General features: G+C 41.8%; 1 protein-coding gene across 2 annotated transcripts in view; it reads left to right on the top strand.

Moving 5' to 3' along the window:
- Positions 1 to 19,640, top strand: part of tmem39b (transmembrane protein 39B) — a 115,754-nt gene that overhangs the window by 47,252 nt on the left and 48,862 nt on the right. For both annotated transcript variants that reach the window (XM_041212089.1, XM_041212088.1), the window contains exon 4: positions 19,132 to 19,215. In XM_041212089.1, coding sequence (XP_041068023.1) covers positions 19,132 to 19,215 — 84 coding nt within the window. The remainder of the gene's footprint in view (positions 1 to 19,131; positions 19,216 to 19,640) is intronic.

Raw genomic sequence — 19,640 nt, forward strand, 5'->3', positions numbered from 1 at the left:
GGCCATGGCAGGAGCAGCACCAGGCATACCTAAAAATGAGGTTTCAACCTGGTGAAGCTATAACATAAGACTACTTGCATGCCAAACAGCGTAAGCAGTAAGTGATAGACAGAGTCAAGCGATGCCACAACCAATGGATCAGATCTAAACTCTGTAGTCCTGCTACATCCAGTCGTAAATGGTGGTGGACAATTAAACAGCTCACAGGAGGAGGCTACACAAAAATCCCGATCCTCAATGCTAGAGGCACCCAGCACAGTGTAAAAGACAATACTGAAGTATTTGCTACAATCTTCAGCCAAAATGCCGAGTGGATGATCCATCTCAGCCTCCTCCGGAGATCCCCAGCATCATAGATGCCAGTCTCCAGCCAATTTGATTCACTCCACGTGATATCAAAAAACGCTGCAGGCACTGGATACTGCAAAGGCTATGGGCCCTGATAATATTCTGGCAATAGTACTGAAGACTTGTGCTCCAGAACCTGCCGTGCCCCTAGCCAAGCTGTTCCAGTACAGCTACAACACTGGCATCTACCCGGCAATGTGGAAAATTGCCCAAGTATGTCCTGTACACAAAAAGCAGGACAAATCTTACCCAGCCAAGTACCGCCCCATCAGTCTACTCTCGATCTTCAGTAAAGTAACAGGAAGGGTCATTAGCAGGGCTCTTGTTTAGCATTAACCAGCTCACTGGCGCTCAGTTTGGGTTCTGCCAGGGCCACTCTGCTCCTGACCTCATTACAGCCATGGTTCAAACATGGACAAAAGAGTTGAACTCCCAAGGTGAGATGAGAGTGACTGCTCTTGACATCAAGGCTTCATTTGACTGAGTGTGGCATCAAGAAGCCCTAGCAAAACTGGAGTCAATGGGAACCAGGGTTGGAGTCAGACCTAGCTCAAAGGAAAATGGTTATGGTTGTTGAAGGTCAGTCATCTCAGCTCCAGGACACCACTGCAGGAGTTTCTCAGGGTAATGTCCTCGGCCCAACCATCTTCAGCTGCTTCATCAATGACCTTCCTTCCATCATAAGGTCAGAAGTGGGGATGTTCGCTGATGATTGCACAGTGGTCACCGTTAGCGACCCCTCAGATGCTGATGCTGTCCATGTTCAAATGCAACAAGACATGGACAATATCCAGGCTTAGGCTGCCAAGTGGCAAGTAACATTTGTGCCACACAAGTGTCAGGTAATGACCATCTCCAACAAGAGAGAATCCAACCATCGCCCCTCGATGTTCAATGGCATTACCATCACTGAATCCCTCACTATCAACATCCTGGGGGTTACCATTGACCAGAAACTGAACTGGACTAGCCATATAAATACTGTAGCTACAAGAGCAGATCAGAGGCTAGGAATCATGCAGTGAGTAACTCACCTCCTGACTCCCCAAAGCCTGTCCACCATCTACAAGGCACAAGTCAGGAGTGTGATGGAATACTCCCCACTTGCCTGGATGAGTGCAGCTCCCACAATACTCAAGAAGCTTGACACCGTCCAGGGCAAAACAGCCCACTTGATTGGCACCACATCCAGAAACATTCACTCCTTCCACTGCTGCTGCACAGTAGCAGCAGTGTGTACCATCTACAAGATGCACTGCAAGAATTTACCAAGGCTCCTTCAACAGCACCTTCCAACCCACGACCACGACCATCTAGAAGGACAAGGTATAGATGGGAACATCACCACCTGGAAGTTCCCCTCTAAGTCACTCACCATCCTGATTTGGAAATATATCACTGTTCCTTCACTGTCTCTGGGACAAAATCCTGGAACTCCCTCCCTAACAGCACCGTGGGTGCACCTACACCACATGGATTGCAGCGGTTCAAGAAGGAAGCTCACCACCACCTTCTCAAGGGCATCTAGGGATGGGCAATAAATGCTGACCCAGCCAGCGAAGCCCACATGCCGTGAATGTATTTTTAAAAAATTTAGAGAATTTAAAAATTAATTTAAAACATTTATTCACAAAAGAAAATAATTTAAACACATACATAAGAGTACAGTTACTTGACATAACAAATTCCAAAATTCTTAATTAACCTGACTCCCAACTACACACCCGCCTTTAATGCAAAGTCCAAAATAGATTTTAAATTTAAATAGGCAACCCAGCAAGGTTACCACAGCTCCCACTCAACAGTCGAATTCCAAAGGTTTTTAACACTGGAGCAGCACTCCTTCAGAGTGGCTAGAGGCTTCTCCCTAGCCTGATTCACAGGGTATACCTCTCCAAATTTTCCACGGCCACCCCCACATGGAGTTCCATCCTCCTTTATATATGTTTCTCTCTCTTTAATGTATAAAATCCCATTGTCCTACATGTCTTTGGAAATTTACTTTTCCCATAATATAAAAATCTTTCATGTTGTCAATGTGGCCTTTTCCTTTTGGGAAAAATTAATGTATTGCTTTGCCTCACCTATCTTGTTAGTTATAAACATTACACCATCCCTTTGAAAATCAAACATCTCCTACACTTATCTAAAAATGCAAATTTCCTTCACACCCTATCTGTGGAACCCTCATCCTAGCTTATCCATCTCCATTTCAAACGTCTGCTTTACATCTATCTCTTTTGATAGTTTCCATCTTGTAGCCTAAGCATCTCTAGCCTAATTAAATCAGTCACACAGAACCATTTACATTCACACCCATAAGCCTGAAGTAATATTATGAAAAATATGATAGTTTTGTAGTACTTCAAAATGATGCAAAGCTAACACCGAACTTAAAGTCTCTTCCTCTGTAGTGGACTATTTCTTCTGATGTACATCCAACTTCCGTGAGAAATATTCTACCGTCTTCTCAATTCCTAGTTCATCTCCTTGTAGCAACATAGCACCAACACCCACATCACTGCCGTCAATAGCCAACTTAAACTGCTTTGTGTAAACAAGTGCTGAAAAAACAGGTGTAGTAGTTAAAACAGTTTTAAGCTGTCGAATGCATTCTGACCCTACTGTGTACATTGGAAGTGTAAGTTCTTTTTTTCACAATCCAGTCAGTGGAGCAACTACCCTGCTGAAATTTGGCACGAATTTCCAATAAAATCCACTCATGCTTAGAAATCTCAAAACTTCCTGTTTTGTTGTAGGCACTGGGAATTCCACAGTAGCTTTTACTTCTGCATCTCGTGGGGCCATTTGACCATGTCCAACAGTATGGCCTAAATATGTACTACGCTCTCGCAAATCCACTTTGGCCAATTTTATAACCAAATTAGCTTCCTGCAGCTCCTTTAAATGTTGTAAACGTACCCCCCACGTTTGACTGAACACTATAAGTCATCAATATAAACAGCACAATTGCTCAATCCCTCAATCACTGTTTGTTAGTCTCTGAAATGTTGCTGGTGCATTTTTCATACCAAAGGGCATTACTTTTTATTGATATAGATCATCCAGCATCACAAAAGCTGATAACTCTTTTGCCCTTTATGAAAGAGTACTTGCCAATATCCTTGCTGCACATCAATTTTTGTGATAAATGTTGACTGTCCCACTTTCTCGATATAATCCTCCAATTGTGCAATAGGATATGAGTCTGCCTTTGTTACTGCGTTCGCTTTTTGGTAATCAATACATAGGCCAGGATTTTCTGTGCCCTCTGGAATTGGGCGTGCACGGTTGTGTGAGCGGACAACATGGCACGATCGGTTTCATGATAGCGTGAAACCAGTTCACGATCAAGGGCTGCATTCTCCACCATTGGACATCAGGAACCTCATTATAATACATCTGCACATTGTCATGGCACAGCAGATGGTAAATAGTGAGCTGCTGAAATCCCAGAGGGAAATTTGAAACAGCTGCCATAACTGTTTGTAATTTGTACTTTATTTTGAGATGCGTGCCTTCAGTTCAGTAGTAATGAGCCCATCAAGACTTGGAGGTTTTTTACAAAACTAAATTAAACATTTATTAATAGAAGAAAAAGGTTTTTAAGCACATACATTGATCTACAAATTGCTACCATAATAACTGCTAAATCTCCTAATTAATCTTGCTCCCAGTTACATCTCTGTTAAGGGCTTGGCTTAAATAGCCAAGTGGTTATGGTACTGGGTTTGTAACCCCAAGAGCAAGAGTTCAAATCTCACAATGGCAAACTATCAAGAGTTCAAATCTCACAATGGCAAACTATGGAACAATGTGACTTCATCTGAAACAGATGGAAACAGGTTTGTACTCGAAAGAGTTACAATTGGAATGATGTGTTATGGGGCTTGGCCTAAATGGCTAAGTGGTTATGGTACTGGGTTTGTAACCCCAAGATCAAGAGTTCAAATCTCACAATGGCAAACTATGAAACAATGCAACTTCATCTGAAATAGATGGAAACAGGTTTGTACTCAAAAGTGGCTGTCCAATCAAGAGTTCAAATTTAAAAGATTATCAAGAGTTCAAATCTCACAATGGCAAACGATGAAACAATGTAACTTCATCTGAAACAGATGGAAAATGGGTTTGTACTTGAAAGAGTTACATCTCTGTTAAGGCAACAGTAAAAACAAATAAATTTCAACAGGCCCAGGCAAAACACACAATACCCTGGACAGTGAGTTTTCTTAGCTTCGGTTCAAATAGACAGCAACTTGATACCTTGAGGCTGGAGGTTTTTCACACTTGTTAAATCTTAGAATGCCTTCCCCTTACACATAACCTCATCTCTTTTATACATTTTTCTCCCTTTTTAATGTAAATCCCATTGTTCCAATAGGTCTTTGCGGCTTTACATTTTTGCATAATATAAATCTTTCATGGTACTCATTATCAGTAATCTTTGGGAAAATAAACACACTGTTTGGCTTAGCCTCTTATAGCTAGGTGTAACACTTTACCATCTCTGAAATTCACTACTCTGGTTTATCTAAAAATGCACATGTTCTTCACATCTCACATTCTAAAACTTCAGCCATGTTTACGTATTTAGCATTTCAAACCTAGCTTTCTTTTATTAACTCAAAAGCTCCAGACTAGCTGTCTGCAATCAGTTAAAACCTGCATACACATAACCTCACACAGAGACATTAATCCAACCCCACTATTAACCCGCCTATACAATAAATCACAATAATATGAAAATTACTATATTTTCATGACAGCTTCATTATTAGGCCAGTCCACCAGAATTATACCCGCCCCCCCCACACCGCCAGATTCTTTAAATACTTATTCATTGTCCAATTTATCAGAGGAAGACCAGTTTCATAATCCTAACTTTCTATCTCCATTTCTTTACTTACATCTTCTAGTATCTCCTCCTGTTTATCCTCTCTGTTAAAGTATTTTTTGAGCATATTTACATGGCACACTTGCTGACTCTTCTTTCTATTTGGGGTATTTATTACGTAGTTTACTCCACTCAGTCTCTTTTCTATCTAGTACGATCCACTAAAGCTTGCCTTCAACGGTTCACCTGACACTGGCAACAATACTAACACTTTCTCCCCAGTCACAAAACTACAAGTCTTTGCCCTTTTATCTGCATTTGCCTTCATCACTTGCTGAGATATCTTTAAATGTTTCCTCACTATCACACATGCCTTACTTAGTCTTTCTCTGAATAATAACCCAGAAGAGTTGTTCCAGAACTTTGACTCACTAATTTCTTCTGAATCAGTTTGAGTGGTCCCCTTATTTCATGACCGTAAATTAACTCAAAAGGACTGAACCCTGTTAACTCATTAGGGGCGTTCCTAATAGCAAACAACAAGAATGGGATCCCGATCATGTGTATAGTCTTGACTATATGCTCTAATCGTAGTCTTTAAAGTCTGATGCCACCTTGTGATTCAGGGCGTTAGGCTGACGACCTAAATTGCTTTATTCCTAGGCTGTTTATTACTTCTTTAAACAACTGTGACATGAAATTCGAACCTTGATCCAATTGTATTTCTTCTGGTCATCCATATCTTGTAAAGAATTTAGTTAACTCCAAACATCTTTGCTGTAATTTTCCTTAAAGGTATTGTTTCTGGAAATCTTGTGAATACATCCATGAATGTCAGTTATTAATGATTCCCACTTGTAGTCTTAGGGAAGGATCCTACACAATCAATTAGGATCCTGTTTCTCAAATGCTGGAATTGGAATTAAAGGTGCGGGCTTAATTGCTGCTTGAGGATTTCCTATCACCTGACCTGTGTGACATGTTTGACAGAATTTGACTACATCTTTATGTTGTCCAGGCCAATAGAAATGTTTTTGTATCTTTTTCCCAAATGTCTAGCCATTAGAATTTCATGAGCCACTTTCAAAATGTCATTCTGGCACCCAGATGATATCACTATTTGGTGCACTATTGCCCATTTTTCATCTGCCGGAACATGAGGCAGTCTCCATTTCCTCATTAACACGTTGTTCTTAATGTAATAACACTCTTAATGTATTCTGCTTCTATTTCAGAATAAACTGTCTGGTTTAATTGCTTCAAGTCTGGATCCTGCTGCTATAATTCCACTAACTTCAATGAACACAACACTTCAACTTCATCCTCTCTAATCTTCTCCTCTGGAGTAATCTTTGCAAAGATTGATCCAGCCTACTAAATTTCAGCATCCTCCCCCTGTCTTTTAAACTTTTCTTCTTCTTGCTTAAATTGTGCATTTGTGACTTTTGTCACCACACAATCTGGAAACAATCCAGGATGCTCTTTTGGAAAAACCCCTGTTGATTTTGTCACAACAAGTTGCTTCACTACAGTAGGCATTGTCACTATCTGTGATCCAGCTATATCATTCCCTAGAATAAATTGAACCTCTGCAATGGGCAATTTCTCTACTACCCCAACAATCATCACTCCTGTTTTCAAATCACTTTTTAAATTTACCTTATATAATTAAATAGTTGACTTCTCCATGAATTCCCTGAATTAATACTCTCTCCTTTAATAATATTTCTGGACAACAGATGGCACTATCCGATAACATTTAAAAACTGACTAGCCCCCGTGTCCCTTAAAATTTCGACATCCTTTCCTGCTGTTCCCTGAGAACATGGATACGCTTTTCCTTGACATATAAAATCTTTAAACAACTCTGTAACCTGCCCTACAGAACTCTTTTGGGTAGGTTGTGATCATATTCCCACTTCTCTAGCTACCACTGATTCTTCCTATTCTACCTGTACAGGTAGTGGTTCATTTTGCCCCTGGATCTCAGAGCCCACAGTACTCTTACTTACAGAACTTTCCTGAGTTCCTATTACTGCAATCAGTTTCCTGTTTAATCTCCGAATATTTGATATTGTATGTCCAGCCTTATTACAATGGTAACATATCAGTTTCCTTCCTTCAACTCTACTTTCCACCTTTCCATCTGTTATGACGTGGTAGATGATATGTGCCAGGCGGACCAAACCCACGAGGGAAACTTGGTCGTGCTATCACATTGGTTTTGCAATTTGTTTTTATTATGAAATGTGTGCACCGAATTCAGAAGTAATAAGTCCACCAAGACCTTTATAGATTTAAAAAAATAAATTAAAATATTTATTAACAAAGTAAAAGATTTCAAGCACATACCTAAGATGACAATTACTACTAAAATAACTCGTATAATTCCTAATTAACCTGACTCCCAGTTATACTCACTTTAAGGCAACAGTAAAAAAAAACAGATTTTTGATTTAAAACAAACTCAGCAAGTTAATACAATACCCTGGACAGTGGAATTCCAAATGGCTTTTCCCCAGCTTCAGTTTAGTTAGACAGCAGACTTATGCACAAATGCTGGAGACTTCATTAAGGCTATTGCACGCAATCCTGATAGATCTTTCATGGCCTCTGACACATAGCCTTTCATTCTCCTTTATATATGTTTCTCTCTTTTTAAGATGGAAATTCTATTGTTCCATATGTCTTTGAAACTGTATCTTCCTCATAATATAAAAACTTTAATGTTGCTAATATTATCAATAACCTTTTGGGAAAAAATAAACACATTCCTTAGCCTTGCTTATCTGGTTAGTTATAAACAGACTAAGATCCCTTTGAATCCAAATATCCCTTCATCTATCTAAAAATGCAAATTCCTTTCACACTTTACATGCTAAGCCAGCATTCATGTTTACTCATTAGCATGTCAAGCACCTAGCTTCTTTTGATGACTTAAGCTTGCAGTGTGCTTGACTACAAAATGTAATCAAATCACAAAGACCCAACTATACTTATCCCCATAAACCTACTTCACAATAAACCAGAAGAATATTATGAAAATTATTATACTTTCATGACACATCTTTAATAAACTGGCATTCTTTAGCTTGATCCTTATTATGAATATTTCCACCACAGCTAGGTTTTCTATATCTCCAACTTCCATGTGACCTTTTTCCTACACTCATCTGTTTGTGTGAAATAGCATACATATTGGCTAAAACAGCAGTTTCCCTGATCTTTTTTGCTTTGTCTTTCATCTTAGTATGTCTTGATGTTTACTGGAGTGCTATTTCTAAATCCTTCCATAATCATACCCTATCTTACATTTTTGAAAGTCTTGCCCTGAACCATTGATCCCAGACAATTTCTTTTTCTCTTGCAAACTCCACAAATGTCTGATGAAGTCTCTTCCTCATAGTCCTACACTTCAACTGATAAGCTTCAGGGGCAAGCTCATAAGCATTTAATATTGCCTTCTTTACTATCTCGTAATCTGCAAACTGTTCCTCTGATAAGATAGCACACACATCCATTGCTGTACCTGACAAAACACTTTGTAACATGATAGTCCAAGCATCTCTTGGCCAATTCAATTTCATAGCTATCTTTCCAAATGAGATGAAATATCTTTCAACTCCATCCTTACTAAATTTAAGCACAAATCAAAGGTTTTCAGTTAAATCAAATTCCTCAAAGGAATCAAACTTACCATCTGAATCACTATCTGTCCTTTCTTCCTTTATCCTAAGTTCACTTAAGACATTCATATTGTCTGGCCTGTTTCTGTCTCTGAAGGTCTCTGTCGCTTTCCTTTTCTGTTTCCTCAATTGCTAACTTCTCTGTCTGAAGTTGAAATTTAAGTTTTCATATTTCTATCTCTTGCAATCTTTTCTTTTTTCTGCTCTTCTTTTCCCCAATGAAGCTTTTTTAGTTCTATTTCCTTTAATCTGTCCTTTTCTTTTTCTTTCCCTTTTCTTTCCAACTTGAGTTTTTTCACTTTGCTTTTCTCTTTCTTCCAATTCAAGCTTTTGCCTTTCTCTCTTTCTATATCAAGCTGCTTCATTTGCAGCTGAAGTCTTACTACCTCCAGCTGTGACACACTAGTTTCAGGCATCCCTTCCTCCAACTTTAAATGCTGAGTAAGTACTGTAACCATATCAGCCTTATGAAATTCTGCTTTTATCTCTACCTGAACATCATCTGCTAATTCTCTCAACTGAGTTTTAGTCAGAGATTTCAAATACTCCATTGTCACATTTTCCACACCCAGAAAATTCGTAGCAATTGCCAAAGCCATTTTGCAGTCCAACCACTTTAAAACCCCTCAACACAAAACTCCTGAGTTCATTATTCTTTTCATACTCGTGGTCCTTAGATTCACAAACTCCAAGCCGATCAAGGAGTTTTAATAATCCCGGGCAAGCCCCCAAATTTGTTATGACCACAGCTACGCAAACCAAACCAAATCCCAGAGGGTAACTTGGCTCATGGGCCACACCCTTTTTGTTCTGTATTCTGAAAAGGAGAAGAAAATGTACTGATCTCAGCAAAAAGAAGTTTAATAATACTTTTGGGATTTTACATAAAAGTAAAAGTTTTATTAACAAGAATAAAAGAAAACTTAAGCACACAAGATTACAATTACAAAGTTAAAAATGAGCTTCAAAAAACATTCCCCCAAAAGACTCCCAACTTGGTCAGACCCACAAATAAACACCTTCCAGGCAATCCCACAGCTTTTGAAAGAGCAGGCAGAGAGGGACTGGGTAGCCATCAGGCAGTCAAGAAAGGCAAGGCAGGTAGTGCAGCAGACCCCTGAGGGCATCCCAATTTCTAACAGGTACTCAGTTCTGAGTATCAATGGGGTAGAGGGATCCTCTGGGGAGAGCAGTGAGAGTTATGACCAGAGCACCTTGGGTTGCTCAGCTGTGCAGGGAGGGAAGAGTAAAGGGAGGAGAGCAATAATGGTAGAGGATTGTATAGTTAGGGGAATAGGCAGGTGCTTCTGTGGGCACAGATATGATTCCAGGATGGTATGTTGCCTCCCTGGTGTAAGAGTCATGGATATCACCGAGCAGCTTCAGAGCACTCTAGAGGGTGAGGGTGCACAGCCAGAAGTTGTGGTTCACATTGGTACCAACGATATCGGTAAAAAAAAGGGTGAGGTCCTGCAGGCTGAGTTGAGAGAGTTAGGAAAGAGATTAGCAAGCAGGACCCCAAAGGTAGTAATAGAAACTAGGAGCAGGTGTAGGCCATTTGGCTCTTCAAGCCTGCTCCATCATTCAATTATGATCATGGCTGATCCTTTATCTCAAAGCTATGTTCCCGCTTTCTCTCCATACCCCTTGATGTCCCTAATATCCAAAAAATAATCAATCTCCAGGTTACTTCCAAGGCCATGTGCTAGTGAGTATGGAAATAAGAGCATGCACCAGATGAATGCATGGCTGGAGAGATGGTGCAGGTGGGAGGGCTTCAGATTTCTGGGGCATTGGGACAGGTTCTGGAAAGGTGGAATCTATACAAGCCAGATGATCCACACCTGAATAGGATTGGGGTGAAGGTCCTTGCAGGGAAGTTTGCTAGTGTTGTTGGGGAGGGTTTAAACTAGATTGGCAGTGGGGTGGGAATCTGAGGGAAGATTCAGATAGGACAAATTCAGTGCAGGGAGCGGGAGACAGAAAATTAGCGAGTGACTCTGAAAGACAGAAGAAGCAAAGGTTAAAAGGTTTACAGCACAGGATCTGGCAATGTTAAAAGGTTTTTATTTAAATGCAAGGAGTATAGCAAACAAAGTCAATGAGGTGGGGGCACAGATACATGGCGGCATGATGTCATTGCTGTAATGGAAACTTGGCTTGAAAAGGGGCAAAAATGGCTGCTGACCAACCCTGGATATAGGAGTTTCAGGCAGGATGGAGAAGAGGCAAAAAACAGTGAGGGTCTAGCATTATTGCTTAAATAATCAATTGCAGCTGTGAGGAGGGATGATATACTAAATGAATCATCAAATGAGGCCAAATGGGTTGGGCTTAGGAATAAAACGGGGGCAGCCACACTACTAGGGATGTAATAATGAAAGGCAAATAGAAGAGTGAATGTGTAGGCAAATTTCTGAGTGCAAAACCAATAGGGCAATAATAATTGTGGACGTCAAGTACTCTAATGTCAACTGGGATACGAACAGTGTTATAGGCGCAGAGGTCACAAAATTCTTGAACTGCATTCAAGAGAACTTTTTTTGCCAGCATGTTACAAGCCCAACGAGAGGGAGTGCAATTCTGGATTTAGTATTAGGAAATGAAGCTGGGCAAGTGGATGAAGTAGCAGTGGGTGACTGTTTTGGAGATAGTGAACATAATACATTTAGATTTAATATAATTATGGAAACGGATAAAGATCAAACAGGAGTAAAAGTTCTAAATTTGGAAAAGACAAATTTTACAAAGCTGAGAGGTGATCTGGCAAAAGTGGACTGGTTAGAGCTACTTGAAGAGAAATCAGTGACAGACCAGTGGGAGGCATTCAAAAATGAGATTTTACGGACACAGTGTATACATGTCCGCACAAAAAAAAAAGTGTGGTACTGCCAAATCCAGAGCTCCCTGGTTATCTAGAAGCACATATGGTAAGATAAAGCAGAAAAAGAAAGTTTGACAGTCACAAAAAACTTAATACTGTAGAAAGCCTACTGGAGTATAGAAAGTACAGGGGTGAAGTAAAAAAGGAAATTAGGAAAGCAGAGAGAGGTTATGAAAGATTATTGGCAGGTAAAATTTAAAAAAACCCAGAAGTGCTTTACCGGTACATTAAGAGTAAGAGAGTAACTAAGGAAAGAGTAGGGCCAATCGGAGATGCATATGGTAACCTGTGCTCTGTTGAAGATGTGGGCAGGGTTCTCAATGAGTACATTGTCTCTGCCTTCACTAAGGTGAGGGATGAAGCATATATTCTAGTTAAAAGAGGAGGAGTGTGAAATATTAGATACAATAAGCATAATGAGAGAGGAAGTACTGGAGGGACTGACATCCTTGAAGGTGGATAAGTTGCCAGGGCCAGATGGATTGTATCCCAGGTTGTTAAAGGAAGCCAGGGAGGAAATAGCTGGTGCTCTGAGCATCAATCCTCACTAGATACAGGTGAAGTACCAGAGGATTAGAGGTCTGTGAACATTGTACCATTATCTTAAAAGGGTGCAAGGGATAGACCAAATAATTTTAGGCCGATCAGTCTGACTTAATGGTGGGAAAATTATTAAGATCAATTCTGAGAGACAGGGTAAGCTGTCACTTAGAAAGGAATGGATTGATCAGAGATAGTAAGATTTTGTAAGGGAAAAGTCGTGTCTTGCTAATTTAATCAAATTTTTTGAGGAAGCAACAAGTAAGATTGATGAAGGTAGTGCAGTGGATGTTGTTTACCTGGATTTTAGTAAGGCATTTGACAGGGTCCCACATGGCAGACTGGTCAGAAAAGTAAAAGCCCATGGGATACATGGGAATGTGGTGAGTTGGATTCAAAATTGGCTCAATGACAGGAAACGAAGGGTAATGGTCAATGGATTTTTTTGCGAATGGAAAGTGGTTTCCAGTGGTGTTCCACAGGGCTCAGGGTCCCTTGCTGTTTGTTGTATATATCAATGATTTGGACTAGCAAATATGCAGATGACTCAAAAATTGGCTGTCCACTAGATAGTGAAAAGGATAACTGTTGTCTCTATAATTATATCAAAGGTTTGATTGAGTGGGCAGAACAGTGGCAGATGGGATTCAATCCAGAGAAGTGTGAGGTAATGCATTTGGGGAGGGAAAACTAAGCTAAGGAATACACAATGAATGGGAGGATATTGGGAGGGGTAGAGGAAGTGAGACACCTTGGTGTGCATCTCAGCAGGACTGGCAGCATCGGCGGAGAAGAAAAGAGTTGACGTTTCGAGTCCTCATGACCCTTCAACAGAACTAGATGAATCCAAGGAAGGGGTGAAATATAAGCTGGTTTAAGGTGTGTTGGGGGGGGAGGTTGGGGGAAAGAAGTGGAGGGGGGGTGTGGTTGTAGGGACAAACAAGCAGTGATAGAAGCAGATCATCAAAAGATGGCACAGACAGCAGAACAAAAGAACGCATAGGTGTTGAAGTTGGTGATATTATCTAAGCGAATGTGCTAATTAAGAATGGATGATAGGGCACTCAAGGTATAGCTCTAGTGGGGGTGGGGGGAGCATAAAAGATTTATGCAGACACTTCCTCCTACCTCTCCCTGGACCATGACCCCACCACTGAACATCAAGCCATTGTTTCGAGGACTGTCACTGACCTCATCTCCTCTGGGGATCTTCCTCCCACAGCTTCCAACCTGATAGTCACCCAACCTCGGACGGCCCGCTTCTACCTCCTACCCAAAATCCACAAACAGAACTGTCCCAGTAGACCGATCGTGTCAGCTTGCTCCTGCCCCACAGAACTCATTTCTCGTTATCTTGACTCCGTTCTCTCTCCCCTTTTCCAGTCCCTTCCCACCTACATCCGTGATTCCTCTGAGACCTTACATCACATCAACAATTTCCAGTTCCCTGGCCCCAACCGCTTCCTCTTCACCATGGACGTCCAATCCCTCTGCACCTCCATCCCCCATTAGGATGGTCTGAGGGCCCTTAGCTTCTTCCTCGAACAGAGGCCCGAACAATCCCCATCCACCACTACTCTCCTCCGTCTGGCTGAACTTGTTCTCACACTGAATAATTTCTCCTTCAACTCCTCTCACTTCCTCCAAATAAAAGGTGTGGCTATGGGTACCCGCATGGACCCCAGCTATGCCTGTCTCTTTATGGGGTATGTGGAACATTCCTTGTTCCAGTCCTACTCCGGCCCCCTTCCACAACTCTTTCTCCGGTACATCGATGATTACTTCGGTGCTGCTTCATGCTCTCATCGGGACTTGGAAAAATGTATTAATTTTGCTTCCAATCTCCATCCCTCCATCATTTTCACGTGGTCCATCTCTGACACTTCCCTTCCCTTCCTTGACCTCTCTGTCTCAATCTCTGGTGATAGACTGTCCACCAATATCCATTACAAGCCTACCGACTCCTACAGCTCCTCACACCCCACTTCCTGTAAGGACTCCATCCCATTCTCTCAGTTCCTTCGCCTCCGTCACATCTGTTCCGATGATGCTACCTTCAAAAACAGTTCCTCTGACATGTCTTCCTTCTTCCTTAACCGAGGTTTTCCACCCACGTTCGTTGACAGGGCCCTCAACCATGTCCAGCCCATCTCCCGCGCATCCGCCCTCACGCCTTCTCCTCCCTCCCAGAAACATGATAGGGGCCCCCTTGTCCTCACTTATCACCCCACCAGCCTCCGCATTCAAAGGATCATCCTCTGCCATTTCCGCCAACTCCAGCATGATGCCACCACCAAACACATCTTCCCTTCACCCCCCCGTCGGCATTCCATAGGGATCGTTCCCTCCGGGACACCCTGGTCCACTCCTCCATCACCCCCTACTCCTCAACCCCCACCTTTGGCACCACCCCATGCCCACGCAAAAGAGGTAACACCTGCCCCTTCACTTCCTCTCTCCTCACCGTCCAAGGGCCCAAACACTCCTTTCAAGTGAAGCAGCATTTCACTTGCATTTCCCCCAACTTAGTCTACTGCATTCGTTGCTCCCAATGTGGTCTCCTCTACATTGGAGAGACCAAACGTAAACTGGGCGACCGCTTTGCAGAACACCTGAGGTCTGTCCGCAAGAATGACCCAAACCTCCCTGTCGCTTGCCATTTTAACGCTCCACCCTGCTCTCTTGCCCACATGTCTGTCCTTGGCTTGCTGCATTGTTCCAGTGAAGCCCAACGCAAAGTGGAGGAACAAAACCTCATCTTCCGACTAGGCACTTTACAGCCTTCCAGACTGAATATTGAATTCAACAACTTTAGGTCTTGACCTCCCTCCTCCATCCCCACCCCCTTTCTGTTTCTTCCCCCTTCCTTTTGTTTTTTCCAATAAATTATATAGATTTTTCTTTTCCCACCTATTTCCATTATTTTTAAATATTTTTAAATCTTTTATGCTCCCCCCACCCCCATTAGAGCTATATCTTGAGTGCCCTACCATCCATTCTTAATTAGCACATTCGCTTAGATAATATCACCAACTTCAACACCTATGTGTTCTTTTGTTCTGTTGTCTGTGACATCTTTTGATGATCTGCTTCTATCACTGCTTGTTTGTCCCTACAACCACACCCCCCCTCCACTTCTCTACCCCAACCTCCCCCCCCAACACACCTTAAACCAGCTTATATTTCACCCCTTCCTTGGATTCATCTAGTTCTGTTGAAGGGTCATGAGGACTCGAAACGTCAACTCTTTTCTTCTCCGCCGATGCTGCCAGACCTGCTGAGTTTTTCCAAGTAATTCTGTTTTTGTTTTGGATTTCCAGCAGCCGCAGTTTTTTATTTTTATTTGGTGTGCATCTCCACAGCTCCCTGAAGGTGGCAGGACAGGTGGATAAGGTGGTAAAGAAAGCATCTGGAATGCTTTCCTTTATTGGACGAGGTATAGAATACAAAAGCAGGGATATAATGATGGAACTGTATCAAATGCTGGTTAGGCCACAGCCAGAATTTTGTGTATAGTTCTGGTTGCCACATTATAGGAAGGACATAATTATATAATTGCTCTGGAGACAGTACAGAGGAGATTTACAAGAATGTTGCCAGAGCTTGAAAATTGCAGCTATGAGCAAAGATTGGATAGGCTGGGTTTGTTTTCTTTGTAACTGAGGAAGCTGAGGGGTACCTGATTGAGGTGTACAAGATTATGAGGGGCCTAGATAGAGTCGACAGGGATACCCTGTTTCCTTAGCAGGGAGGTCAATTACCAGGTGGCACAGACTTGAGGTAATTGGTAGAAGGATTAGAGGGGACATGAGGAAAAACTTCTTCACCCAGAGGGTGGTGTGTGTTTGGAATTCACTGCCTGGTTTGGTGGTGGAAGCAGAAACCCTTAGCTCATTTAAAAAGCACCTAGATCTTCACCTAAAGTGCTGTAACCTGCAAGGCTACAGACCAGGTGCAGAAAGGTGGGATTAAAATGGGCAGCTCGTTTTTTTTCTTCCTTTTCAGCTGGCGTAGACACAATGACCTGAATGGCCTCTTTCTGTGCTGTAACATTTCTATGATTCTATGGTTCTAACATTTGCTTACAGATGTTTAATTATAAAAATTCAGTAATATTACCCAAGGCAAACTGTTACAGTTTACAAGATCATTTAAACTCTCTCTCCTACTCTGCTATTGAAATCAAAATATTCAGAGCAAGACTGCTTGTTGCAGCCCAAGACTTTCTGGCTTGACTGGATGGCTGATTCAAACTGCATCTTCTCCCAGCTTCGAGCTGTTTTCAGGAGATCTTCCTCACACAGTCAACAGCTAACATCAACTGCTATAGCCAACAGCTCTATCTCACAGCAGCTCCACCCCTAAGCTCTCCACAGTAACTCTAAAATACCTTTTTCCCCTTTCATCTCAGGTTACATTGTTCTCACACCTCTTTGAAAATTAAATCATTCCAAATATAAAATCTTTCATGTTTCTATTGCACCTTTGCTTTCGGGTCAATAAAATGTGATATACCCATGTCTGTTTACCTACGGAACTCTTGCAAGGTGCAAACATGCTTCTTGGCACCTTTGGCTTCCCTTTGATAGTCAAACAAACTCACAACTTATCTAAAATGCGAATATTGGATCCTACCTATCCACTTGTATCTCAAACCTAATGCTTCTATCCTTTCATGTTTTAAACCTTCCGGACAACCTGTGTTCTATTAACCTCTGCCCAGCTTAATTAAATCATGTACACACACACATACATACACACACACACACACAACCTTCTTTTTTACAGAATAACACAGTATTCCCCAAAAATATTTTAAAAAATAATCACCATTTGTCACACCTGGCACTTAAGTGGCATGAATGCTACTTGCCACTTACCAGCCCAAGCCTGAATGTTGTCCAGCTCTTGCTGAAAATGGACACGGACTGCTTCAGTATCTGAGTTGATCTGAATGGTGCTGAACACTGTGCAATCACCAGCAAACATCCCCACTTCTGACCTTAGGATAGGTCATTGATGAAGTAGCTGGATTAGGGACATTACCCTGAGGAACTCCTGCAGTGATGTTCTGGGACTAAGATGATTGACCTCCAACAACCACAATCATCTTCCTTTGTTCTAGGTATGACTCCAACCAGTGGAGAATTTTCATCCTGACTCCCATTGACTCCAGTTTTGCTAGGGCTCCTTGATGTCACACTCGGTCAAATGTGCCTTGATGTCAAGGGCAATCACTCCCACCTCACCCCTTGAGTTTAGCTTTTTTGTCCAGGTTTGGACTAAGGCTGTAATGAGGTCAGGAGCTGAGTGGCCCTGGCAGAACCAAAACTAAGCTTTATTTCTGAGTAAGTGCTGCTCGATAGCACTGTCGACAACTCCTTCCATTTCTTTGCTAATGAGCGAGAGTAGACTGATGGGACAATAATTGGCCAGGTTGGATTTGTCCTGCCTTTTGTGTACAGGACATACCTGGGTGATTTTCCACATAGCCGGGTAGATACCAGTGTCGTAGCTGTACAGGAATGGCTTGGTCAGGGGCACGGCTAGTTCTGGAGCACAAGTCTTCATTACTATTGCTAGAATATTGTCAGGGCTCAGAGCCTTTGTAGTATCCAGTATCTTCAGCTGTTTCTTGATATCACGTGGGGTGAATCAAATTGGCTGAAGACTGGCATCTGCGATGCTGGGGACCTCAGGAGGAGGCTGAGATGGATCATCCACTCGGCACTTCTGGGTGAAGGTGGTTGCAAATACTTCAGCCTTATCTTTTGCACTGACGTGCTGGGCTCCCCCATTGTTGAGGATGGGGATATTTGTGGAGCCTCTTCAAGAGAGAGAAGTAGCAAGCAGGAGCATTTAAAAAAAACATGGATTATAACAGCCACAGCTTGGTGCTTCTGCACCATCGGGATCTGCACTTCCACAACCCGGAGCTCTGGCTTCAGATTGGGTCTGGATCTGGAACTTGAATGGGAACGCAAGTTCAAGAGAAGTAAACAGCAAGTGGGAGAGTCAGGGAGTGGGAGGTTTGTCAAAAGGGTGAGTAGGGGAGCTGCAGAGGCTGCAAGTTGAAGGGTCGGCAGCAAGAGAGGTGTTGGGAGTGGGAGATGCCACGAGCAGTAGGATCGGTTAGAGGGAGGGTTCACAGCAATCGGGAAGGTCAGAGGGCATGGTATGTGGCGAGCAGGGTGGTCGGGAAGCAGAATCAGCAGCAAGCAGTAGGTACTGCAAGTAGAAAGTTGTTCTAGTGAAGAGTCACACGGACTCGAAACGTTAATTGTGTTCCTCTCCACAGATGCTGTCAGACCTGCTGAGTTTTTCCAAGTATTTTTGTTTTTGTTTTGGATTTCCAGCATCCGCAGTTTTTTGCTTTTATTATTATATTAGAAAGTTACCATATTTCTTTTATATTTTTAACTTTGTTATTTTAAAAGTTATTTAATTTAACAAGAGAAATTTAGCAACGTAAAGTATTTTAGCTTATATGGTATAATGTTTTAATGCCTTTTTTTTCTGATGAGGAAGGCCCTAAAGAACCTAACTACACCTTCTATATTGGTTTTAATGGGAAAATGTGAAGTCGCAATTTACAGGAGCACAACTACAACTTTAAGTGAAGACTTACTGTATTTATTAAAAGATCTTTGGTCAGGGAATCAAGGGATGTGAGGAGCGGGCAGGAAAGTGGAGTTGAGGCAGAAGATTAATCAGGATCATACTGAATGGTGAAGCAGGGTCAGGCTGTATGATTTATTCCTGCTCTAATGTATTCTTATAACGCCACAGTAGAACATTGGATTATGTTGAAGTATTGTTTTTCTCTCCATCTATAGAATTTCCATCTGATTGACTATAATTTATTAGTCCTCACCATTATTGTGTTGGCACGTCGTCTTATAATTGCAGTAGTGAAAGAGGTAAGTTCTGCACAACTTTTGCTTTTGAATAATGTTCACTTTCCAGAAGGGTTTGCATTGGCTTGTGTAGAAGTTTTTCGTTTTGTTCTGGTGAATATATTAAATACAATTTAACAAAGATTTCTAAAATTATCAATATAAAAATTGTACTTGATTATTTGTTTTTAAAATACCTTCATCAGGCCATATGGTCCAGTGGGTGCAAACAATTTCCTTCAAATTCCCATTCTTTCCAGACTAATAAAATGAGGTGGATCAGTCTCCACTGTCCTAGAACGCAGTATAAAGCTGTTCGTAATTGGGCACAATCTGCTCTAAACTGGAGACTTTGTTACGACTGGGATGGAAGGAGTGTGCAGTTTATCTAGCCCCACTACTCCGAAGGTCATACCATTAGCTTAAAAGTTTAATTCATTCACCAGAAT

Source organism: Carcharodon carcharias, chromosome 19, assembly GCF_017639515.1.
Source record: "Carcharodon carcharias isolate sCarCar2 chromosome 19, sCarCar2.pri, whole genome shotgun sequence".
NCBI lineage: Eukaryota > Metazoa > Chordata > Chondrichthyes > Lamniformes > Lamnidae > Carcharodon > Carcharodon carcharias.